The sequence below is a fragment of the Lissotriton helveticus genome, chromosome 1_1 (assembly GCF_964261635.1).
Source record: "Lissotriton helveticus chromosome 1_1, aLisHel1.1, whole genome shotgun sequence".
NCBI classification, from domain to species: Eukaryota; Metazoa; Chordata; class Amphibia; order Caudata; family Salamandridae; genus Lissotriton; species Lissotriton helveticus.
In genome coordinates, this window is record NC_136057.1 from 1,385,424,633 (window position 1) to 1,385,450,498 (window position 25,866).

The 25,866-nt window shown below is 48.7% G+C and overlaps 1 protein-coding gene across 1 annotated transcript in view; it reads right to left on the reverse strand.

Annotated features, from left to right (window-relative positions):
• The window catches only part of LOC144773082 (galectin-1-like), a 92,383-nt gene that overhangs the window by 59,399 nt on the left and 7,118 nt on the right, over positions 1–25,866 (reverse strand). The window contains exons 2-3 of the mRNA XM_078657884.1: positions 18,833–18,912; positions 14,888–15,059 (exon numbers count right to left, since the gene is read on the reverse strand). Of these exons, the coding sequence (XP_078514010.1) occupies positions 14,888–15,059; positions 18,833–18,912 (252 nt within the window). The remainder of the gene's footprint in view (positions 1–14,887; positions 15,060–18,832; positions 18,913–25,866) is intronic.

Below are 25,866 nucleotides of genomic sequence, written 5' to 3' on the forward strand. Positions count from 1 at the left end.
GTTTCGGTCAGGTTGACGCTACGGCTTCTGGGGCTGATGGCCTCCTGCATCCTACTGGTGCATCACGCCAGGTGGCGGATGCGGGCTCTGCAGTGGGACCTGAAGTTTCAGTGGGCCCAACATCAGGGCAACCTTTCCGACCACGTCCTGATCTCGGAGGGCACTGCGAGACAGCTGCAGTGGTGGCTTACGGACCGCGATTGGGTCAGCGGCAGATCCCTCTCCCTTCCCCAACGGGAGCACGTAGTTGTGACGGACGCGTCCCTCCAGGGCTGGGGAGGCCACTTGGGAGAGGCGGAGATCAGAGGCCTCTGGTCTCCGGCGGAGACCCGGCTCCATATCAACCTGTTGGAGCTCAGGGCGATTCGTCTAGCACTGAAGGCATTCCTCCCCTCTGTCCGGGGGTGTGTAGTGCAGGTTTTCACAGACAACACCACCGCCATGTGGTACTGCAACAAACAAGGTGGTCTGGGGTCGTGGATCCTTTGTCAAGAGGCTCTTCGCCTTTGGCAATGGCTGGAATGCCAGGGCGTGACCCTGGTGGCTCAACACCTGGCGGGTTCTCTGAACGCCAGGGCGGACGAGCTCAGCCGTCGGTGCATGATGGATCACGAATGGCGTCTGAACTCGGACGTGGCGCAAGGCCTCTTTCAGCGATGGGGAGAGCCTTGGTTAGATCTATTCGCCACAGAAGAGAATGCGCAATGTCATCGGTTCTGCGCGTTGGAATTTCCAAGGCGGCATTCGCTCGGAGACGCTTTTCGTCGCGAGTGGAGTTGCGGTTTGTTGTAAGCCTTTCCGCCTATACCACTTCTGCCCAGAGTGCTGAAGAAGATCAAGCGTGACCGGGCCCAAGTCATCCTTGTGGCTCCGGACTGGGCGAGAAGGTACTGGTATCCAGAGCTACTCAGTCTGTCAGTCGATCCCCCGGTTCGTCTGCCTCTTCAGGAGGACCTTCTGTCGCAGCAGCAGGGGACGGTCCTCCACCCGAACCTGTCCAGTCTCCACCTCCATGCTTGGAGATTGAGCGGCGACAGTTGAGGCCATTTGACTTGCCTCCTGAAGTCTGTAACATTATTCTGGCAGCCAGGCGTCCCTCCACAAAGTCGGTATACGCCTGCAGGTGGAACAGATTTGTGGCATGGTGCACAGCAAAGGCTGTGGATCCTCTTTCTGCCCCTCTTTCTGAGGTTCTTCTCTTTCTTCTTTCTCTTGCCCAGCAGGGCTCTGCTCTGGGCACTATCAAGGGCTACCTTTCTGCCCTTTCAGCCTTTCTCAGGCTACCTGATCAGCCTTCTTTGTTCAAGTCCCCTATTGTTAACAGATTTCTTAAAGGCATCACTCACACGTTTCCTCCTGTTCCGTTTGTGATGCCTCAGTGGGACTTGAACCTGGTCTTGACGTTCCTGATGTGCGCTCCCTTTGAGCCACTTCACAACTGTCCTCTTCGCCTTCTGACTTTGAAGACTGCTTTCCTGGTTGCCATCACCTCTGCCAGGAGAGTGAGTGAGCTCCAGGCTCTATCTTCTAAACCCCATTTCCTCTCTGTCCATCCGGACAAGGTTGTTCTGAGGACTCGTCCTTCTTTCCTGCCCAAGGTTGTCACGGCCTTTCACATCGGGCAGTCTATCACTTTGCCAACCTTCTTCCCGCCACCGCATCCCTCTAAAGAGGAAGAGCGGCTCCACCGTCTGGACCCAAAACGTGCGCTCTCATTTTATCTGGATCGCACACGCCAGTTCCGGGTGGATGACGAACTCTTTGTTGGTTACGTGGGCGCTAAGAAGGGGAAAGCGGTGCACAAGCGGACCATCTCCCGGTGGATCATCTTGTGTATCCAGGCATGCTACTCCTTGGCTAGGAAGGAGCCCCCTGCTGGATTACGGGCTCATTCCACCCGAGCCACGGCAGCTACCACTGCCCTGGGCAGGGGTGTGCCCTTACAAGATATCTGTCAGGCAGCTACGTGGGCATCGCTGCACACATTTGCTAGACACTACTGCTTGGACAGCCAAGTCCGGAGGGATGGCTTCTTTGGCCGTTCCGTCCTCCAGGACTTTCTGGTGTGATTATTGGTTCGCAGACCCACCACCGGGGTTGATATTGCTGGGGTATCTATTCTAAAGTAAGGAATCTAATACTAACATGTCTCTTTCAGATGCACAAGTTACTACTTGTGTAACGATATATCTGTAAGAGACATTAGTTAGTATTAGATTCCTTACCGACCCACCCATCCTCCCCGTTCTGCGAACCAATATCTAGGGTTAGGGTTGTCCCCTTCAGGGCCCTAGTTTTCATGGCACCAGTGTTTGTTTTTGACATGGCTCTGCGTTTCTGGCGCGGAAAAGCTGTGTCTAAGAACTGACGTCAGCACGCGGAGGGGCCGTCTAAGTACTCCGATGACGTCATCACGGCGGCCACGACGCCGACGACGGACGCGGAGCCGCAGACGACGCCTACCGACGCGCAAGGGTACTGCTACGCAAAATTTTCTGGATCCAGTCTGACGCCTGGGGATATTCTAAGGTAAGGAATCTAATACTAACTAATGTCTCTTACAGATATATTGTTACACAAGTAGTAACTTGTGCGACAGGGGGGAACAAAATGAGAGGGGAAGGAGACAGAGAAGGAGAAGAGGACACGCAGACATTGGCGTATAGAGAAAGAGACGTACAACATGGCTGCCTAAAGTGCGTTTATGTCAGTATCCGGATTTAAATGGGTGACAAAGACCCCGACATTTCTGAAAACACGCAAAATGTTTCAAATAAGGTGTACGAGTCATTGCGCGGTGGTGACATGGTTCACCAAGGACCTCACTATTTAAGGCAAATGACTTGGAATGGAATCCAGGCTTCTTTCTTCCGCAGATGCAAACATAGAACGCCATACATGATGACTTCAGTCGGGACGTTTTGAACCAGCACTTACAATGTTAAAAACAAGCAAACAAAAGCGATGGGTAAGAGGTGGTGGTGTGGGGACGGCTCCTCACGGGGAGATTAAGTGAAGTGGGAGCAAACGAACTCCATGTTTGTACCACAGAACGCGCTGCCAATCCAAACAAAAAATAAAGCGGCTGCCATGAAGCACTTGTGTTGTGTGCAAAGCCTGCCATATGTTTGTACCACAGAAATGAAACGTTTACGCCGGAGATGGCTACTACGTGTAGGGGGACGATGCAACGCAAATATAAACAAGAAAAGGAAAACGGCACGCTGCGCTGCTCAAAAAAAATTTGAATAATTAAAAAACCGAGTAGGGAGAGCCGCGAGGCCGCCATTGTTTAAGATTAAGAGAGGTGTGCTGCGCTACTTAAAAAATTGAATATTAAAAAATTTTGTTTCGCGAGCCATGCAAAAGAAAAGAAAGGTGTGACCTTCATTGCTAAAGATGCTGGGTTGTGGGCAGCATCACCGTGCAGTTAAACTGCGGGGTGGGTTGCAGAAGCGGGATAAGCTCAAAGTTTAAAAAAACAAGAGGGGAAGTGCACGGAACAGGAACAGGAACAGGCACCCTCGGAAGCATCTGGTGAGCCAGGGGGCGGGGGAGCGGGAGCGGGAGGCATTCCTTGGAAGTCTGATGCCGAAGCTCAGACAAATGTTGGAATGGTGGTGTGCAAGCGGCTTCCTTTCAAGTCGGATGGGGGGAGGGGGGGCAGGAGACAAGGGGAGCAAGCGAGTGGGAGGGAACGAGCATGGGGTGTGAGTGAGAAGTGAGGCCGAGCGCGCGCAGGCGAAGCTTCGTGCTTGAATGCCTCACATGCATTGGGGAGAATCCGCAATCCAAAACCTCTTGGTAGCATTTGCTGGTGGCCCTCTATATGTCTCGCCAGCAATGCCAATGCACATTGGTAGGTCGAGACCTAAAAAAGAAAAGGAGGGGATACATAAGGGGACCACTCCAGGAGGAAGGCACACCACCCACAGACGTCCACATAAACCAACAAAATGGGAGAAGAAGATAATGCAGCCCTGCAACCCAGCCCTTACTGGTGTCCTAACCCCCTTCAACGAGCTAGACGACCCCGCCACAGCGTCCCCACAATGGAAGAAGTGGCTAGGACGTCTTGAGAACTACTTTGTGGCGACAAGGGAGATGGAATTCTCGGTGAAAAGATTGCTACTCCTCCACTATGCAGGGGAGGAAGTGTACCTCCTGTTCAAAATCTCCCGAACACAGGAGCATCTACCGATTATGACACCGCTGTGACAGTGTTCAACGCACATTTCAATCCGCAGTTCAATCCGGATTTCGAGCTACTCAAACTACGTCAGGCCCGACAGAGAGGAGAGTCAATTTATGCTTTTTATCTGAGACTGTGAGAGCTGGCAAGCACCTATGTGACCAACAATCGGGCCAAGGAAGACATTTGCCCACATATAATCAAAGGGTGCTGCAATTAGATGCTACAGGGGCTGATCCTGAGGCTACCAAACATAGCCCTGGTTGAAATACTAGTCCGAGCCAGAACACACGATCTTTCCGCGGCAAGGGTGGATGAGATGGACCTAGCACTGACACAGGCGCCAGAGAGAAGCGTGGCCGTTAATACCGAGCGAGCCGATCCAATGAGAACACAAGATAGAGGAAGTGGGCAGAGAAGCCGTCCACCTCAAACTCAGAAAGGAAAGTATGAATACTGCGGGCGAAAAGAGCACCCCGTCCATGCGTGCCCGGCACAAGGCGGAACGTGCTCCCACTGCGGGATCCCAAATTACTTTGCATCAGTATGCCAGAAGAAGAACCAGAGGAGAGGTAACCGAAGCAACAAGCCAACCTTGGGCTGGAGGGGCAGCGTGAAAGGAACCGCGCAGGCCACCTACAGAGTAGAAGTTTTTATAAACAAGGGATCCCAATTACTATGGTCAGGGACCTTGGGTAATCAGTACATTATAAACACATTGGTCCCGGACAAGGATAAGAAGAGAAGAAAAATAAATATAGACTAAGAATCAGTACTGTATTTCTGCTGTCCAGTCAGACAGGATCAATTTAATAATTCAAAATGTATTTTATCAACAAATAAAGTGGGGACACAATCTTGCATCCAACGAGGTATACATAAAACAAAACTCTAAGAAAACAAAGGGCTCAGGCAATACTAAATGCTGGTGTACAATGCAATAAATAAGACAAGCATCAATGTGAGGAGACACCGTTACACTAAAAAATTGACAAATTTAAATTGTGTTCACGGTGTACACAGGGTCGACGACGTTTTGATCCCATGAAAGTAATTGTGGGATCATCATCAGGACATTAAATTAAATGCCTGAGTGAATGCCATGGAGGGAACCAGGGCCTTCAGATACAAGTTAAGGCTAGATTTAAGGGACCCCCTCTACAACAAATCTGGGTCAGGGAAAAGAGCGGTATGAAAAGAACACAGAATGCTGAATATTTCCCTCGGTAACCTACACACTTTTAACTATTGACTTAGTTAATATACATTTCATCAAGTTAATGAACATTAAGAAAGCAATAGTGACCATTCAACTCTTCTCATAATTTTTTAATATTTCATATTCTTTTTTTCTCTCATTTCTTTTTTTAAACATTATCAAATTCATATTATCACAAAATTCCATTTCTTTTACATTTGTTCGTCTTCATAATTCCATATTAATACAATATTCTGCAGTCATAAACATACAAGGTTTATAAATGAATTATACCAAAGAGCATTTCCTCTGAAAGGAGTTTTTTTCTGCGATTGCCCCTGGAAAAGAATAAATATATATAATCAAATTACAACCACACAAATACACACACTCTCACCACAGCTACATTCATACTCTATCTGTACACAGTTGAGTAATTTCTGGTAAGACAATACTCTTGCCAGCAAATGAGTCCCGGACGAACCAAGGGCTCCGCACAAGGTCGACGCGTGTTTCGGTAGACAACAGTTCTATAGGCTTATAGAACTGTTGTCCAGATAGAGTATGAATGTAGCTGTGGTGAGAGTGTGTCTGTTTGTGTGGTTATAATTTGATTATATGTATTTATTCTTTTCCAGGGGCAATCGCAGAAAAAGATCCTTTCAGAGGAAATGCTCTTTGGTATAATTAATTTATAAACCTTGTATGTTTATGACTGCAGAATATTGTATTAATATGGAATTATGAAGACGAACAACTGTAAAAGAAATGGAGTTTTGTGATAATATGAATTTAATAATGTTGATAAAAAGAAATGAGAAAAAAAGAATATGAAATAGTAAAAAATAATGAGAAGAGTTGAATGGTCACTATTGCTTTCTTAATGTTCATTAACTTGATGAAATGCATATGAACTAAGTCAATAGTTAAAAGTGTGTAGGTCACCGAGGGAAATATTCAGCATTGTGCCTTCAGATACAAGTGCCTGGATCCGGACCACATCAGCGTATTAAGTAACAATTGTGCGTCCCTGAAAACAACCGCTGAGTACAGCAGTACGATTTAGCTGGCAATGGATACAGGCGGAGACAAGCCTCGTAAAAACAGTTGCCAGTTGTTGGACCGCAGTGGCGTGTCCAAATGGGCAGCAGTCTGGTGAACCAGGAGTGGAACACACGCTAAATGCAGCGAAGCGCCGAGCTGTTGAAATTCCAAGGGCCCGTCTAGTGGTGGCTTGTTCAGTAATGAAGAGGGGCCCAGGGATCTGGGCAGCCTCATGAGAATGAATAACAACCAAGAACCTAGGAGGTCTATAGGCCGAGCAACTAGCTGGCTGAACTGGCAAGTCTAACTTTATGTCAGTTGGTGCTACAGTCACCATGTAACAATATATATATAGAAAAGAGAGAGGGAGAGGCAAATGTGTGAGACACAAAAGAGTGGTGATGTCTAAGACTCAATTTGGAAAACTGGTCGGACCAGATCCAGTACACATATTATTTGTGAATAACCATCAAACAAACCAAGTGATCAGTCCTATCATTTGGTCGTTCACACTGTGACCCTGCGGGTCCTTCGATCATCTAGACCTCATGCCACACAGTCATAGTAAGTACTGGATACGGTCTACAGTCAAAATCAGAACTCCCAATTGTTGGTCTGATTGTGATGGTTCATTAAGAGTGGTGAAAATACAGTGCAACACAAAAGAAAGTGGTGAATCTAAAATAGGGTGATATGTCTAAACAAACGCTTTAATAGAAACCTGGAACGCCGTCACTTACCTCTTCCTCTACGAGGAAAAATGACCAGCACTCCACCACAGACAAATTCTCTTCTACTTTTGGGCACTGGGGGAATGAAACGGGAATTACAGAAATGAGGGAATCAGTGGGCAATCGAGAAGGCGTCGGGGCCAACCCCCGGGTATCTCCCATGGTCATCGCAAAAAAAAAACACAGCAACTGTGAACAATCAGACTGTGCATCGATATGCGCCTCCCCAACAAGGCCATCCGAAGAGGGCCACATCACACCAATGATGGATGAAATCGTGGCAGATGTCAACAGATCCCGGTGATTTTCAAAGCTAGACCTAAATACAGGGTACCACCAACCGGTCCTTGCAGAGGAAAGTAGATATATCACAACATTCAACACTCATCTGGTGCTGCAGTGCTACAAGTGCCTCGATTTTGGGACATCATCAGCAGCAGTGGGTGTTCCAGAACTCAATACACAAAATTTCGACAGGGCTGCCAGGTGTACTAAAAGTCAGTGATGCGTTCTCATTCACTCCTCTTCTGCAGACGAGCACTACGGGCACTACAATCATCTCCGAAGCACCCTAAAACGCCTTCAAGACCATGGAGTCACCCTGCACCGGGAGAAATGCTTATTCTTCCAATGAGAAATAGATTTCTTTGGGTACATCTTCAAACAGGAGGGAATCCAGGTGGACCCGCGAAAGTCTCAAGCCATAAAAGACGCGCCACTCCCCCCACCCCCACCACTTTGTCAGAAGTGTGAAGTTTCCTGGGGATGGCCACGTACTGTGGCCAGTTCATTCCAGACCTAGCTACAATCACAGAACCACTAAGGAATCTCACCCGATCAGACACCAGGTGGAAGTGGGAACAAGAAGAAGTAGCAGCATTCCAGAAAATCAAGAGCACTCTCCTTGACAACACCACCCTGGTATACTTCAACCCCATCAAACACACTGTGCTCTGGGAGCGGTACTCACATAGGAGCAAGAGCCGGGAAGGTGAGACTCTCTGGCTTTTTCCAGCAAGTCCCTCTCACCCACCAAAGCACGATAATCTCAAATAGAGCAGGAGGCTCTAGCTAGAAGGTGGGCATGCCGGCACTTCCACCTCTACATCTGCAGCCAGCCTTTCCAGGTCCTCATGGACCACCAGCCGCTGGTACCCCTCTTCAGAGGGTCGGCGCCTCACACACCCCCCTGGATCGAGCGCTGGGTACCGGTTTGCAGCAGTACCAGATGGAGGTGATCTATCGACCAGGCGCGAAAACCTGGCGGATTTCCTCTCCTACCACCCAGCTACATAAAGGAGCCATGAAGGGGTACCAGAGACCAAAGTGATGAAGGCGCACATCAACATGATGTCAGCGGCCAAGTGCCCCAAGGCCCTAACCCCAGCGGACATTACTGAAGCAGCCAAAGCTGACCCAATCCTCATTAAAGTGCACAACGCCGTCCAAGGGGGAGCGTGGCAACCTTCCTACAGCACGTCAACGACTGGTCAGGGCAGGAGAGGGAGTACCTCACAAAGATGTGGAGAGTACGGAATGAGCTGATCGTAACCCTGGAGGGCATGCTATCGTGAGGATCCCAAATTGTGGTCCTGTCAAACCTACATCACCACGTCACCCAACTGGCCCATGGGAGGCACCAAGGGGCCATGAAGATGAAGGCAAGAATGCGGGAGAAGGTTTGGTTCCCAGGACTGGAAGAACGAGTGGAGGAGAACGTGAGAAGGTGTCCAGCCTGCCAGCTGACCAGTGCGCCAGAACAGCCAGCACCCCTTCAGACAGAAGAGCCTGCAAAGGCACCCTAGGAGAAAGTAAGCATAGACTTTGGGAGCTTCCCAGACGGCAGGATGACCCTGATCATGATGGACAGCTATTCGGAGTACCCAGTGGTTGAGGTCATCGGCTCTATCGCGTTCACCCGAGTAGTCAACGTTCTGGAGAAGATATTCGCAATGTTCGGATGCCCTGAAGAGATCAAGAGCGACAATGGACCCCCTTTTCAAGGAGGGGAGTTTTGCAAGTTCATGCAACTTCACGGAGTATGACACCGCCGCATCACCCAACAGTGGCTGCAGGCAAATGGCGAAAAAAAATTATGCGTACACTCAACCAGATATTGTGAATTGCAGTTGCAGAAAGCGCAGACCTAGAACGTCAACTGCAGCTATTCTTGTGGGACTACAGAAGCACGCCACGCAGCACCACCCAGCAAGCTCCCTGGACGCTCATGTTCAACGGGCAGATGTATAACGTTACAACGCACACTTTTACAACGCATACCTTTACAACGCATTTTTTACACCGCAAGATCCATTACAACGCATACCATTACAACGCATACATGACAACGAATTCTTAGAAACTACCTTTACAACGCATTCCACTTCAACGCATACTACATTTACAACGCATACCATTACAACGCATTACATTACATTGCATATGAGGTAAGTGTTGGATAGTGTAGGGGTTAAAATTACCATTCTAACTCCAGGGGGGTGCAACAGTAGGGAAAGTGTTGGATAGTGTAGGGGTTAAAATTACTATTCTAACTCCAGGGGGTGCAACAGTAGGGTAAGTGTTGGATGGTAAGTTTTGCGTTGTAATAGTATGCGCTGCAATGACTGCGTTGTAATGGTATGCGTTGTAGTAGTGTGCGTTGTAGTGTCATGCGTTGTAATGACTGCGTTGTAAATACATGCGTTGTAATGGATTTTGCGTTGTAAAAGTTTCGTTGTAATGGTAGTGCGTTGTAAAAATTGCGTTGTAGACGTTGTATACCTCAACGGGCCATGTCCGGACACCATCCGCGTGTGCCCTGTCTGGACCCCACCCACGTACAACGAGGAGGAAGCCCAAGCATGGCGAGAACAGCAGAACCTGGCTGGTAGCTACAGAAGAAGAGCCAGGCCTACAATCAGGAGACAAGGTGATAATCAAGGACAGGAGGCCGGACCCCTACAAACCAGGCCACTGGACAGTGGTGGATGCCAAGAGGACTATGGTGACCGCAGAGAAAGATGGAGATACTGTGACCAGAAACATCTCCTGGTTCAAGGAAGTGGAAGGAGATTTCCCAACCCCAACCAGAGAGAATGAAGTCACAAGGGTTTTGGGTCATCATGGGAGGACGAGAGCGTCCAATTGGACTCCCAAGCGGGTGGCCAACCCACAACACCGGTTGAGGCTGCCCCAACTCCTGTGGTGATGCCCCGGAGGCAGCTGAGTGCCCGGGTGGCTGAAGTCGGCACCCCAGATACCGCCTGTGAGAAACACCCCTCTCCTGCCCCGAGCTCTCAGCTAAAAAACTTTACATGCCATACAACGAGCCAACATCAGAATAGAAAGAAAAAGAACTGAGTTAAGATGAGATGTGACAGGTAATCTGTCCTGTAGTTCACCCGGTGTGAAGCTGTAAATGTTGCACTCAATCCCTCGGGCCAGGCATGGCCAAAGGCTATAAATCAACTGGGCAATGATCACTCGTGGTCATTGGCCCACCAGTTCCAATACTCAATGTCACTGCGTACTTTGTTCTGCGCAGTGCGCCAGGCCTAAGCACCCCCTACCTCACTACACAATCCTCATGTGGGAGTAGAGTGAGCGCACCCCCCTCAAGCATGTGACCCAGAGTTCAGAGAGAACACAAAACAAACATGAAGCCAAAATGCAAATGCTTGCAAAAACCCCTTCGTTGTCACAAGCACAGTTAGATACATCATATGGTGCTGCAGTGTCAGCTCAACTCATGCTCAGAGAGTCACCAAGCCCTAGGGCCGAGACTGGAGCCGTCGCCTCGGCCTAAACTTAAGCGCCAAAAAAACGGACAAAGTTAGTAGCATTGCGTGTCCGCAGAGGCACGCAGCCTTCTGGTAAAGAAGGCAGTGCTGCATTTCCATTGTATGCCTTATACGGCAAGGAAACATAGGAGCACCACTAGTTTACGTCTGTAGTTCTCACTGGTGATTAATTCCCGAGTTTTCATGGTGCCGCTTTGACTCAAAATGTAACCCTACAGCGCCTCTTTCAATTCTATTGTATGGAGCATAGCCGCCAAAGTTTCAAATTGTTATGTGTGACATTTTCATACAATTGTAATAATGGGTGATATTTCAGTGAATATGAGTAACACATTTGGTGAAGCAAATTCAAGCAATGAAGACGAGGGAAACAGTGGGGCTGAATAAAGAAGCCGTAATACAAAGTCACCTTAGTAGTGAGTTAGAGTATTTTACACGACCTGCAGCACGGCACCCTCTGAATGCAGGAAAGCAGCTGCCTGATTGTGTGCGGACAACAAAAGGAATTTGTGTTAATTAACACACTCTCAGGCAGAATGTCTACTGGGGCGGCAGGGAGTCCACGGCAGAGCGCTTGCAAGTGACGCCGGAGCCGGTGGGGCCCCAGAGCAGTACTGTGGGACAAGATGAGCTGCCTGACAAAGAGCGACGCAGCAGGACCAGGCGCAGATCTCTCAGCAAGTGCTAAACTTGCAAAACTGAGGCCACTCAAGCATCAGTGACTGCATCCCACAGAGGTGACGGGGAGAGGAGGAGGGGTGTCTCTATGGTGGTACGAGAACTCGTAGCAGAGACTCTGGGGTCGGGGACTTTCGCAAAGATGTGCTACTTCAACACTCGTTTCACAAATATATCCAACTCTTCCTGACAAGCTTAGGTATGCTGACTTCTCCCTTTCTCTTATTTTTGCGCCCCTCACATATACACCTTTGCCCTACTGTAAACGTGGCAGGCCTTACAGTGATCCGTGCGGCTAGTTTTGCAAGCGCCCACAAAATACTGAAATTAGTGTAGCATCCAACGCACTTAATTTCCAGACATGTTTGTCCGCAGAGTGGACGCTGTTCCTGACTGGTAAGCACTGGTGCACCCGGGGGCAGGCTGAGACTTATGGCGGTGCAGGCCGTGTGCTGGGGCAGGGGCTGCTTCTGGGTCAGGCGCCATCGCTGCTGCAGTGCTAAGGCTGTGTTGCTGGTGCCATCTCTCGCTCCACTAAGCCAGGCATCAGCTGCCTTCCATGCCCGCTCTCAGAGGGAACTGCTGGTGAGCATACCTCGGGAGTAGTACCAGTGTCCACTTCCCAGGCCACGTCTGGTTTGGTGGATGTGGTAAGAACTAAAGAATGGGGTCTGGGCCTGCGCTGCTGTTGTGACTCTGTTGCTGCAGGGGAAGTCGATAATGCGCTGGGGATCCTGCGGTGGAGGAGGAGGTGAAAAGCGTGTGGAGTGTTTCTTAGCTGCTTCGTGGTTTTAAGCCAAGCTGTGTGTCATTTTAGACATGTTTCAGTTTTGTTTTCTCGTAATTGGGCGGCATACGTTACACGCTACTACCCTTGTGTCCAAAATGTTACACCATTCCTATCTCTTCACAGCTACAGCTTCATCCTGTTTCTCTGCAGTGAACACTAATGCTTTGCCAGTGGGTACCACTTTGCAGTTAGCCTGAGGCGCCCAGTGCGTACCCTTTTCATGTACACAGCTCCCCTCTGCACAGCCCTAATCTACCCCTGCGGCTCTGGTCCCGTGTTCACTATCTTCCTGCCACCCTGCCCACTCTTCTTGTTTAAAGTAAATTTTGCTTCAGCTGCTTGTCCACTCTGCTTAGCTGACTGTTGTACCTCTCCGGTCATCTTACTAACAGACACATTCTGCCTAGCTGACTCTGGTGTCCCTACGTCCAGTTTCACCCGGCCCTAGTCTGCCCACCCTCCTATCTATTACTACCTCTCCTGCAGTTACATTGTCCCTCAACCTTGTGTCCCCCAGTGTCAAACTGATGCTTTTATATATCTAACTATGACATCTGTCCATTCAAATCATGTTGCCATCTAATCAGCTAATTTCTGTTCCTCTCTGATTACAAACTACATGCTAAGAGACTGCCCTTGCTGTCTCTGGTGCCCGTCTCTCTCTACCAGCCCAATCTTCCCAGCCCTTCTGCTAATCGCGGCACAGCCACATATCCCCAGTCATGTCACATTTCTATACTAAGCCAATTCACAGCCCTCTACATTTGTCTCTTTCAACATACATTTGGATTTGTTCTACCACACTACCTCCTCATGTCCCACTCTGCTCCGTCGCATGCACGTCCCTCATTGCTCAGCCTAGGTGCTGCACATTTGCCTATGCTCACACACTGTCTATCCTTCAAAAATAATCTGGTTGGCTCTAACTCCTAGGCCACGGATTCCCTCAAATCAGATCCAGCCTAGCTTTGTCAGGCCACCTCTGCCTGTCTTGCCAACTCCTGTTCCTATCTTCTCAGCCATACTTTGTTCGTCTCTAACCAGCTTTACCGTTTCTGATGACCACTCATCTCTCCCTGGCCTTTCTTTGCCCAGCCTCTTCATGTCGGTTCCCTGCAAAACTCTTCCTGTCACTTCTACCCATTTCCTGTCACACCCTCTGTCACTCTCTTCTCAAACCACTTCCTGTAACTCTCTTGCTAAGCCACTTTATGTTACTCTTTTCCCAGCCACATCTTTGTACCAGTCTTGTTCTGCTCTTTCTATCCAGGCAGTCCCTCTAACCACTCTCTGTCCATTAACTTCTCAATTTTCTATTTCCAGCAACCTTAAAACACTCTGCTTACTCACCTTCAGCCCCTTTTGTTAATCCTTGTCTTGGTCCTGTCTTTTGGTTCTCTCCTTCTCTTGCCCCTACCTTCTCCAGCTACCTTTTTCTGCCAATGCACTGCCTCTTTACTGTGTGTCCCCAAGTGGCCTTTCCTAGACTCCTTTAACCCCTTCCCTGCTGCCGTCGGCCGTCGCGAGCACTACCTTCGTAGTGCTGCTCACGTCCAACGGCCGAAGCGGCCCCGCCAGCGCAAGAGAACACCCGCATCGTGGCGGAATTACTGCCGCGCTTAACGGATTAAGATTCTTGGCAATATAAAGGCTGCTGCGTTATAATAGGTTGTTCCATGGCACTACGCTTACTTTAAGCTGCCCCTGCAGCACTGCAATGGCTGTTACTCTCACGATGCTGCATATCTAGCCAGCCCCTGGGAAATGCTCCCTCACTCTGTTACCAGAGTGCTGCAGCTGTAGGTGCTTCTATGTTAGGCTGTTCAGGATAACTTCACTCAATGATACACAGTTCCAAACCAACACAATTACACACCACATACCTCCAATCCACACCACATAATTCTACGTCATGCCACAAAATTCAACCGCACACCACATAATTAAATGCCTCAACATGCCACTCCACAACACATAACCATCCACATAAGTGCACTTCATGAAACACACTCACACTCCACATAATTCCAGTACACTCAATATTACATAATTGCTATCCACATAATTCTACTGTGAACCATGCAACACAATTCCACAACTAATAATTCTAATCCAACCCACATAATTCCACATACATCCACTCCACTCCAAAACACACGCGAAAAAGACATTGTCGTTTAAAATGCCAATAGCTTTAAATCTCACAAATGCGAGACCTATTGCATTGCAAATGCTTGTTGTACTTGACACTATGTGTATACCGGGTGCTGTTGAGACGAGGCAGTCTGTGAGGTGTAGTTTCCTAATGACTAGAGAAGAGACAGGGTTGGGTCTGGCTGGGGAAGCTTCAGAGTGCGCCCTCGCGCGGATGCATGGGGAAGCTTCAGAGTGCGCCCTTGCGCGGCTGGCTGGGGGAGTTTCAGAGTGCACCCTCGCGCGGCCGCCCCTGCTCACCTCGGTCTTCTCCCCCTGCTTGAAGGGGAAGGCGGTTTCACGCTGCTCCTTGCCCCAGCTGCCCGCCTTTATGGAGTTGCAGACGATGGTGTTGACGTCGCCCAAGAGGTTGAAGCGGGCGCTGAAGTGCAGGGCAATGTTCGAGCTATCCTTGCCCAGGTTAATAAGGAAGCTGCAGGGTAAGGGAGAAGAGAGAGGACAAACATTGCGCTCAGAATAGGCAGACATAGCAGCACAGGGGCAGTGTTCTAAAGTGTACCCTGGTGGACTGGGGGTCTATGTTTAAAGGGTCCTAGCGTACACTACATCTGCACAGTACATGCCCCCACACAACTGGCTACCATGTGGTGCATGCGAGGGGCGAGGCTCAAATACCAGTAACCCCACAGGAAAACCATGCACAGACATGCCAACCCTCCCGATTCAGGCGTGAGACTACCGATTTGAAGGCTAGTCTCCCGCCTCCCGATTCCTACAAGCAAAAACCCGATTCCTTGGGGGTTTCAGCTGACAGGGCTGAAAGTGCTAATTCTTCCAGCAAAGAGTGGCGATGCAGGGGCTCTCGAAGGAGGCAAAAACCAGCAAAGCGTCATTAACAAGGGAATCGTCTTTTAAAGATCTGCGAAGTACTGGGGGGGGGGCTGTTTCAGCGCGGGCTGCTACGGGGGGGGGGAGGTGCATGTACTGCCAACAACCTGCAGGCCAGTGGCCAACACCTGCATCACCCTCTCTGCCTTCCATTATGCTCCATGCTTCTGAAAGGTAAGGAAACAAGCACTGGTGTTGCCAATAGGTTTCACATTTAGAAAGTTGGAGCTATTGGTTTTGTAAATGACATTTTATATTTATATATTGTTATTGACAATGCCAATAACGATGTATAAATATAAAATGTCATTTACAAAACCAATAGCTCCAACTTTCCAAATGTGAAACCTATTGGCAACGGCAGTGTTTGTTTAACCATCTCACCCCCTAACTAACAGGCACACACAACCACTACTTACAAATTAACTTACTACTCCCCATTTCAAATCCAATCCCACCATTCTGTCACTACTGTAAACTCTACTAATGAATTCAGGGGCAATTAGCAGATTTATGGCGAAAGTAGCGAGTTATGCTTTAATTGGCGAGCATAACGCTATAGACTGAATGTGCCGGTTCTATTTGTGTAATAGGCAATCTATCCACGACAAGGTTTGATCGATGAAGTTGTGTGATGCCCTTGCCTTGTTTTATATTGGCTGTCAACTCTTAACTGGGACTGAAGTATCTGGGTAACAAAAATTGATATAATGACTTAATGTGCCTTATTCTCTTTGAGCTACATCAGTTTAGAGTACTTCTGAGAGAAAAATGTCTGCGCAATATCAGGGACTCATTTATCAACCTGTTATCATTAGCATACTGCCTGGCACTGGCGAGGATCAGAAACGCGGGAAAGGGGGCACGGCGCTGCAATTTATTCCAGCTCTCATATTTCTTGGATGAAAGGAGACTTCTAATAAAAAGGCAAGCATGGAAAGATGCTGCGGCCGCCAATCTACTCCGCGAAAAATCAAGTGGAAGGAAAGTGTGTCTGCTTTTATGAACGGTACATGTTCAGAACGGCAATTAGAGGAGCAGGGCCCCCGTCTGTGCGGGCTGGTTTTTCTTCATAATGCTTCACAAAGACACAAGCACTGGCAGAGATGCTGGCACTCTGCACAGAGCCGCCGCATCTGCATGCATAATGAGGGTGGAGGGTTCAAGTCCTATGCCGGGCACGGCCAGTCGCTGATGTTCAAGGAAGAAAAGCAGAATAAAGCTTGAAAGCTTGAAAACAGCTTGAAACAGTGTCGCCTGTCGTGAACTGAGGGCTGTAACTCACTGTGTAATGCACTATGTAAAGGCGACCACATGGCCGGAGGGAAGCCGGATGGGGGCGGGAGAGCCTGGTGGGGGGGCGGGAATGCGAGCGAGGGGAGGAGAAGTGTGGCAGGCGGATTAGGGAGATGCGCGTGCTTGTGTGGTCACGTGACCCGCTTTTGTGGTCACGTGACTCACATGCACTGTGGAAAAACCGCAGTGGTTTGACGAGTCGATCGAGCCCTTGAATTTTCGCCTATTACATTCGCAAGCGAATGATAATAGGCGAAACCTAAAAAACCTGCATTTGCGTTTCAAATGTCCGAATCTACAGCAGCACACTTCCAAAGCCCATACATGCCAGTAACCCGAATCAAGGCCCCGTTCTCCCGATTTTTTTTTTTTTAAATCTCCCACTTTGCTCTTCTGAAATGTTGGCATGTATGCATACAAGACACCCCCTCCCGTCCACCCTTCCCTCCTCCCCGCCACCCACCTCCAGAACTGGGTCTTCTTAACCAGCTTCCGTAACACGTATCAAAGCTAAAACCGGTACCACCAGCTTCACCAGTTGGTCTCATGCCCTCACCACCACAGATACCCAGCCACTCACAATCTGTCCTGCGCCCTTACCCTCCAGATACCCAGGCATTTATACCCCCTCACCCCCTGCCCCAGTCAGGCATTTCCTGCACCATCGCCCTCTAATTACCCCAGGAAAGTAGCTTGCCCTCTCGCTCTTCAGAGTAGCCTTGCACCTTAATCCTTATACTGCCCCTTGCCTCCAGGGACCCAGTCACTCACCACTTAAAGTGACCCCTCACCCGTGAGAGGTCTCACCGCTCACTACTTACCCCAAGATCCTCTGCTTCAGCCTTGAACACTATATGTATACCCCACCCCTGGTATACCCCGCTTCCCTCCGGCCTTATTCTCCTAATATGCTGCAGTCCTATCTACTAATACCTCACCAACCTTTAATACCCCCCACACAATACTGGACGCACCAACTCCTAAACCTAGGGCCCGTCATTATATTCAGACAATGCCCCGTCTGTTTCTAGGATCACTACCCTCAGATACCCCGGCCCCATCTTCCTCTAACCACCCCCAATCAATCAATACTTCAGATACCCTGGCCCCATTTTCCTCTACCCGCCACCAATCAATACTTCAGATACCCCGGCCCCATCTTCCTCTACCCACCCTCACTTAATACTTCAGATACCCCGGCCCCATCTTCCTCTACCCACACCCAATCAATACTTCAGATACCCCGGCCCCATCTTCCTCTACCCACCCTCAATCAATACTTCGGATACCCCGGCCCCATATTCCTCTACCCACACCCAATCAATACTTCAGATACCCCGGCCCCATCTTCCTCTACCCACCCTTACTTAATACTTCAGATACCCCGGCCCCATCTTCCTCTACCCACACCCAATCAATACTTCAGATACCCTGGCCATATCTTCCTCTATCCACCCCCAATCAATACTTCAGATACCCTGGCCATATCTTCCTCTATCCACCCCCAATCAATACTTCAGATACCCTGGCCATATCTTCCTCTACCCACCCCCAATCAATACTTCAGATACCCTGGCCATATCTTCCTCTACCCACCCCCAATCAATACTTCAGATACCCTGGCCATATCTTCCTCTATCCACCCCCAATCAATACTTCAGATACCCTGGCCATATCTTCCTCTACCCACCCCCAATCAATACTTCAGATACCCTGGCCATATCTTCCTCTACCCACCCCCAATCAATACTTCGGATACCCCGGCCCCATATTCCTCTACCCACCCTCACTTAATACTTCAGATACCCCTGCCCCATCTTCTTCTACCCAGACCCAATCAATACTTCAGATACCCCGGCCCCATCTTCCTCTACCCACCCCCAATCAATACTTCAGATACCCTGGCCATATCTTCCTCTACCCACCCCCAATCAATGCTTCAGATACCCCAGCCCAATATTCCTCTGCCCATTTGCAATCAATCAAGACTTCAAATACCCCAGCCCCTTCTTCCTTACCCCCCCCCCCCCATTCAATACTTCAGATGCCCTGGCCCCTTACCTTTTAGCATCCGGTGGTATAATGCCCATAATGTTGACCCAGTCGCCCAGCTTGAAGTTCATATTGCGCACTTCCATTTCCTGTAAGGCAAGCAAAAGACATCAGCATTGTGGGGGTGCTAGTTTTACCCCTGCACCCTTTCCCTCGTCAATATTATTCTGCGAGCGGAGGCTGTGGGGCTTAGAGTGCTCTTTTACCCAAATTCAACATAAAACAAAGCTAGCCTTTATAATCTATAAATAAATATAAATGTATGACACATGGATATCTTGAAACTCTGGCATGGAAGGCATCCGAACTTTGTGGACCAATGTTGGACACCCTGGTTTTATACTTTAAGCTCAGAGCTAGCCTTGATCGCACAACGAGAAAGTAAGTGCCCGTGGCAAGTTCAGGGACACTGTCCAGATTGGGGTTTATCTGACCACCATTAATATACAAAAATAGCAGGATGTGCAGTGAAGCCAAATGGGCGGGGCCCAGAGATGCTGCTATTCTATTTTTACCCAATAGAGCAGGCTGCGTAGTTCGGAGGAACTGAGGGGGAATGCAATTTAAGCCAGGAAAGAACTATATTTGGTGTCATGGACTGCTGCCCGGCCTGAGATTAGACCGTGGTAGCTGATCCACAAGTTTTATTTGTTCCAGAAATCGACAGTTTACTCTTCCGTGAGTAGGCACAAGCCCCCACGCTTCCCATAAGTGAAATCCTTGCACTGTAAAGTAAAGCCTGCAGCCCCAGGGCAGCGGGTGAGATGTAGCACAGTATTATGGACTCTGGCCAAAGGCACGATAGGTCCACTGCACACGTCAGCTGTGTGATTTCAAAATGTATCACAACTCCCGAGAGCATCATAAGACTGACGTGTTACTTCGCCTTGAGATTTTATGTCCGCAAATGTTGAAAGAACCCTCTGATTGTCTAATGGCTCTATACCCAATCTCGTGATCTGTGATTGACAACAGAACCCCATGATGGGATCATGGGATCAGAACTTTGAAAGAACCCTGGGATATCTGTACCCAGTCTCATGGTCTGTGAATGTCACCAGCACCCTTTGATGCCAATGCAGGACCACAAGATAAGGCTTTATGGCTTGTAAATGTCACCAAGACCCTACAGTGGCATTAGAGAACCACAGCAGGTTACCAGCCTCATGCAGGTTCATTACTAAACCAAAGGGATGGCATGTACTTGCCTAAAGGCCCTATGCCACCTGAAGTCCTTTAAAACAGACGAGGGCAGGAGGAAACAGAAGGCAAGGGTGAACACCACAAAAGAACAACTTTGACCGACGCTGGTCAGCTTAGTGTGTAGTTCTTCAGATGGACCCATAGTGCAAACAAGGCCTGGGTGTCACCGGGGCAACACCGGGTCATCGGATCTGCGCATGTGCGGTGACCAATTGAGAGGAAGTCGAGGTCTTAGACTATGACAAGAAGTGCTTAGACACGCTGAGAGGGACCGTGAAGGACCCAATTAAAAACATTTGAATCAGCCCGTATGCACTGCTAAACCCAACCATGTCCACAGAGGACCAACGACATACCAATTGCATAATCAACCCACATCTACCAATGCTTCAAGGGTACACCCATGACCAGCTCAGGCACGCCGAATACTCTGTCATACTAGCCCATAGATTTCCAGCGTGTCAAAGAACCCCACGCACACCAAAACCACACCAGTCTCACCTTTCACACATCACACCCAACCTATCTACAGCCATCAAAGTTGACCCGCACCCTTGCTGCCATGTGCCATAACTAATTTACTACACGTACAACCTAAGGAATCTACCAACCACACTGATATTCCACCCCAAAGCACCACCACAGTAACAGACAACAAACTGAATGCACTCAGTGTTACTTGACCACACCAAGCGTTACCTACACATACCCATCATTGCTGAACGAAAGACGCCAATGCCCAGACCACTGTGTATACCACACCAACCACACACTTTATGACCGACCACACTCTAGTATCCACTGTTAAATCTTATACAGCAGACAACATACCAGATGTTGTGTACGTCCTCCCACACCATCACCACACCCAGACCAGCCACCACAACCTCCCAGCAAAGCCATATAAAAATCAGTTCAGCTATGTGCCATAAACACCAGGGGCTGTATTATGGCATGTGCCCCGTGGGCGCAATGGGCTTGTGCCCCCGTTTTGCACACTCCCAGGGCACTTTGGTATTATAGAAAGGGTCACAGACACTTGTGAGGCCTTTTTTGTAATACAGATAATGCTGGCGCACATATAGAGTCAGTGCCTCCACCAGAAGGAATCAGGGGAGTAACACAACTTCACCCCCCCTTGCAAGGTACAAGGAGGTTGCCCCAAAGGACTTAATCAGGAGACCGGGCAGGGTACTGTGCTGAGGGGACCCCTGTAGCTTGGAGACCCACTTCAGTGCGGGGGCCTATGTTACGCCACTGAAGGGGGTTCCCTTATTTGAAAGGGGGCATGGCCCCATCCAAATATGGGAACCTCTTTGCCCCAGCGTCATTATAAACATGGGTGAAGAGGCAAAAGAAAAGCAGTCAGGAGGTGCACTGTTAGTGCACCCCCCTGATGGCAGCCCTCTGGAGGGAAAGGGGTCCTATTGACCCCCCCCCCTCCGATATTCCCTTTTAGGCAGGTATTCACTCACTTCACCCACAAGGGGATCTCTCCCCCTCTTATAAGTGCAGGTGGGTTGCTGCCTGCCCAGTGAGACACGGAGCGGCTGCTGCAAAGCAACTCAGTTTTTCACTTGAACGCACTATTCCCAGGGCAGCATGACTTTGCGGCTCCCCTGGGGCAGCGCATTCAATATAATATGGCGCCCTCTCCTTGTTTGCGCAAGACACCCTTTTTAGGTTGAGCTATTTATAGTTCTGAACTATTGCAGGGGAAACAACACTCATGAACAAGCGAATTCTTCCCCGGATTCCATGTAGTTCATGTGAGAAATGCGCGTGCACAGAAATCCGCTCCCCCACCAAGCAAGACAAGCCAAGAACATCAAAGCGACCGGCCGCTTTGAGTCCATTTGCCACCAGCCACTTCACGTGCTCCGCAGGTCATAAACAGGACCATCTGCTCGTGAATGCTGGCATGCTTGCCCAGCCCCCTCACAGCGCTCTGGAAAGTCTGGTTTATGTTTTCCTATTTAGCGTTCATTTTACATTTTCTCCTGTTTTATTTTACATTTCATTGACACTTGTCAGGCAAAACTCACCAAGTATTATTTTTTGTTGCCTGTTCTTTATTTTTTTCCACCACTGCAGTTCGCCGCTACCAGCATTCACTTCTTCACATTTTTCCTTCTGGGTTTCACCCTTGTAAAGCTTACGCGACTTCCATCTTTCACCCACGCTCACACTGGGAATGGCCGTTCAAGCCGGCATGATTTCAGCTCGGGTAAGCCCCTGTTGCTTTAACACGGACAACTTGTATTTAGCAGCCTTTTGACACACGGGCTGATACATTTTTATTTCTGTCCAGCTGTTCTCAAAGTGTTTGATATACAATCGATCAGAATAATACCTGTGAAAGCACAGCGTTTGTAAGTTTGCATGTTTCACAGGCATTTGACTTAACCGCTCTCGCTCTGGGTACATTTTCTCCTGTTTTCTTTTACGAGCTGTACAAAAAATAGTCACAATATTTACAACATGTACAATGCCTTCACTAGTAGGGAGGAAAATAAAAACAGAAACATAAACGAGTACAATAAATACAATTAAAATTAGGATTAAATTGAAACAGAAAGCCTTTTTGCACGAATCAACCAAGACCACTTTAAAAATTTGGACACACCGCAAACCACCAAGGCGGATGTGTCAGACAATAAAATCCGTAGGGCCACATGGTGCTGGCGAGTCCCTAAAAGTCTGCACAGTGGTTTAAGCCAATGCCTTCTAGGTGCAGAATAGTCTGGGCATTCAAAGAGGATATGTGCCACTGTCTCGACCCGTGTGGAGCAAAGGGCACAGAAGGGGGAGAACTGGGGGGACGGTTTCCACCGAGATACCAGATCACCAACAGGTAGGGTCCCCACTCTAAATTTAAAATATAAAGCCCGATCGAAGGGAATGGAAATCATATCGAGATATGGTTCATAGACCACCACGTCTTTGATCTTCAAGAAGGCTGAGGTGGAATTACAATGACGTGGTTTGACAATACGTTTAGAAGTGACCCAATCCCAATACATTTTTCTTTTACATTTCATTGACACTTGTCAGGCAAAACTCACCAAGTATTATTTTTTGGTGCCGATCTTTATTTTTTTCCACCACTGCAGTTCGCTGCTACCAGCATTCACTTCTTCACATTTTTCCTTCCGGGCTTCACCCTTGTAAAGCTTACGCGACTTCCATCTTTCACCCACGCTCACACTGGGAATGGCCGTTCAAGCCAGCATGATTTCAGCTCATTTGACCGCTCTCGCTCTGGGTTTCACATTTTAGGGTTCTTCACTTGTATTTTCCAACTATCGTCGTGAATTGCACAGATGTAACTTCATAACTCTCCTCTTTTTTCATCTGACTCGACTGCACTTTTCAATTAAACTTTATTGATGCATGTCCACCATATCACTTGTTGAATCTTCGACTCTCGGGAACGTTGTGACGTTTTTATTTTTACTTTTGAGGGAACTTCACTCAATCCTTTAATCCACTCTACTGGTTTTATTGTACTTTTTTGATTAAAAATTTCACAGCTCGTGTTCACCCCATTACTCACCGGAATATATTCACCGAGTCTACTTGCTAGGGGACTTTCTGTTCACTGCTACCAGGGCCTATTGGATGTCAAAAAATTCACCACTTCTTGTCACACACGCAGGGCCGTTTCTACCATTAGGCAGGACTAGGCCACCGCCTAGGGCGGCAAAGAGGGGAGGGCGGCAAAAAGCATATGTTCGGGAAATCCCCAAACGGCCGGCCTTTGACCTCAAAAGCGCATTAGGTAGCAGTAGCGCGCCTTCTGCAATTCAACATGACGTGAAGTCACGTTCAGCGCCACGAGCAGTGGCCGTGCGCTGACATTTAACATGCCACGAAGATCCAGGGCTGGAGCATTCGTGAGGCATCTGGACTTTTTCAGATAGGAGCTTCCAGCAGAGAGTGAGGGCGCCTGACAGACCGAGGGTGCTCCGCACAGCCAGGTAAGGTCCAAGTGGCAGCATTCCTGGAAGCTGGGCGGGAACGCGGATGGGGGTGAATACAGCACACTTTAGAGAAAGACAGATGCCCTTTTCCATTGCCCCTGGAAGTTGCTATCCTCCTTCGCCTGAAACTTTTATTTTCTCCTCAGCATTTATTAATTGTATTTATCGTTCTGCAGACTGCATTACTTTCAAATGCAGTGCGCAGTATGGGATGTAAAACATGTAATTAAGCACCCCTGATCCTGTTCAGTTGTGCAGGCCGGGGCCCCTAGTGAACACTGTTATGCGGGGCCCATGATCGGGTTCCACCGTCCAGGTGCTATGCCATGTTGCCCTTTCCAATATTGTGGCTACGCCGGCGTCACCCCCTGTTTTCACGTGAAATGCCCTCTGCTTTAGCACAACGCCAGCGCGCGATTAGAGCGGGCCAGGCCTGCCACCAATCAGGCACCCTTATCAGCAATTGAAGACAGGTTAGCCATTCTATTTGGTAACTGCGATAGGGGGAGAACATCTGTCCAAGTATGGGCGCTTTTTTTCTCACGTTACCAAAGATTGAAAGTTTTGATGGATTTGATAACTGGAGCAATACAAGCTGTCACAGAGAGGGGGCCCTGCCTGCCCCTGAAAGATGAGGCTTCAAGGCCGCTCAAACAAGGCAAAGAAAGCCTGACGGACAATAAGCACTGACAAAGTCCGTGGACCTGGCTTTGTGCTTACACTGAAATTTCCTTTGTGTATAAAGCGAACCCAGAAAGGAGAGTCGTCTTTTTTATTTGTAACCTTATTACGTTGCTGCAGCATTATTGCTGGAAGATAATATTGTGTATGAATAGGATTGTAATACATTTAAGATTAAATAAAGCATGGGGTTGCTATCTGCTGACCAAGAGTCGTTTTGTAAGGCCAGTCGTGAATTATTTTAAAAAATGGGTGTTGAGTACATAGCGAACCAAGAAGGATGAAGCAGGAGAGTCGCACGAGGCCAGTAGTGTGCAGGATAGGTCTGGTGGCAGGAGCCACGTAACTGCTTTCGGACAGCCACTGACTGGTTGTTATTGCCATTTCAGTGCATTGCTTGCAAGTTTATCTTGCCATTCTTCGGTCCTTCCTGTGCCTACATTGTTGAACTCAGGGGCTGCTTTGGGCAACTGTCCACCTAAGTTTGACACCTGGGATTAGGATTTGCAGCAGGCTAGTATGAGCAAAACCAAGTATGGCTGGAATTCGCTATATCTGCCTTTGGTGCCTACTTACCTAAGTGTTACAAGACGGATAGCTACTTTATTGCCTATGAGCTTTTTCCACCGCAGAGTCTTGAGCAGAGGACCACATAAAATCTTCAGCTTCTCTTTTTGGGCGGGGCAATTAGGATATTTTTTTAGGGTCAAAGTTCCCTTGCTTGAAGGAGGACAAGATGCAGCTGCTACTGTTTCCGGAGATGGGAGGGCAGGGGTTCGGACGGGCCCATTTCACTTTACTAGCTAAGTCTCACCCTCTCCCCTTCTTCACTTGGCCATGAGAGAGGTATAGCTTCAAGACCCAGCCAGGCCATCATCAAACATGTGCTAAATCCAAGGCAGGTCTGTGTCCTCCCTCGTCTCTCATCTCTAGTGCAGCTCAGTCCCATGCTGGCCTGTTTCTGATGAAGTATACCAAACAGGTTTATTTTCTAGAAATAAAAAATAAAGTTGAGGGCAACGGCGTCCCAAGTATTTCTCTTAAGCCATACACAGGCCTGATACCAAGGCCCCCTAGTCTCCCTAGTCTGGACTCCACCTTATTCCACTTTCTCCCTCTGCCCTACACTTCCCATCTCCTTATAATACTCTTGCAGGCTTTTTTTCAGGCCTCCCG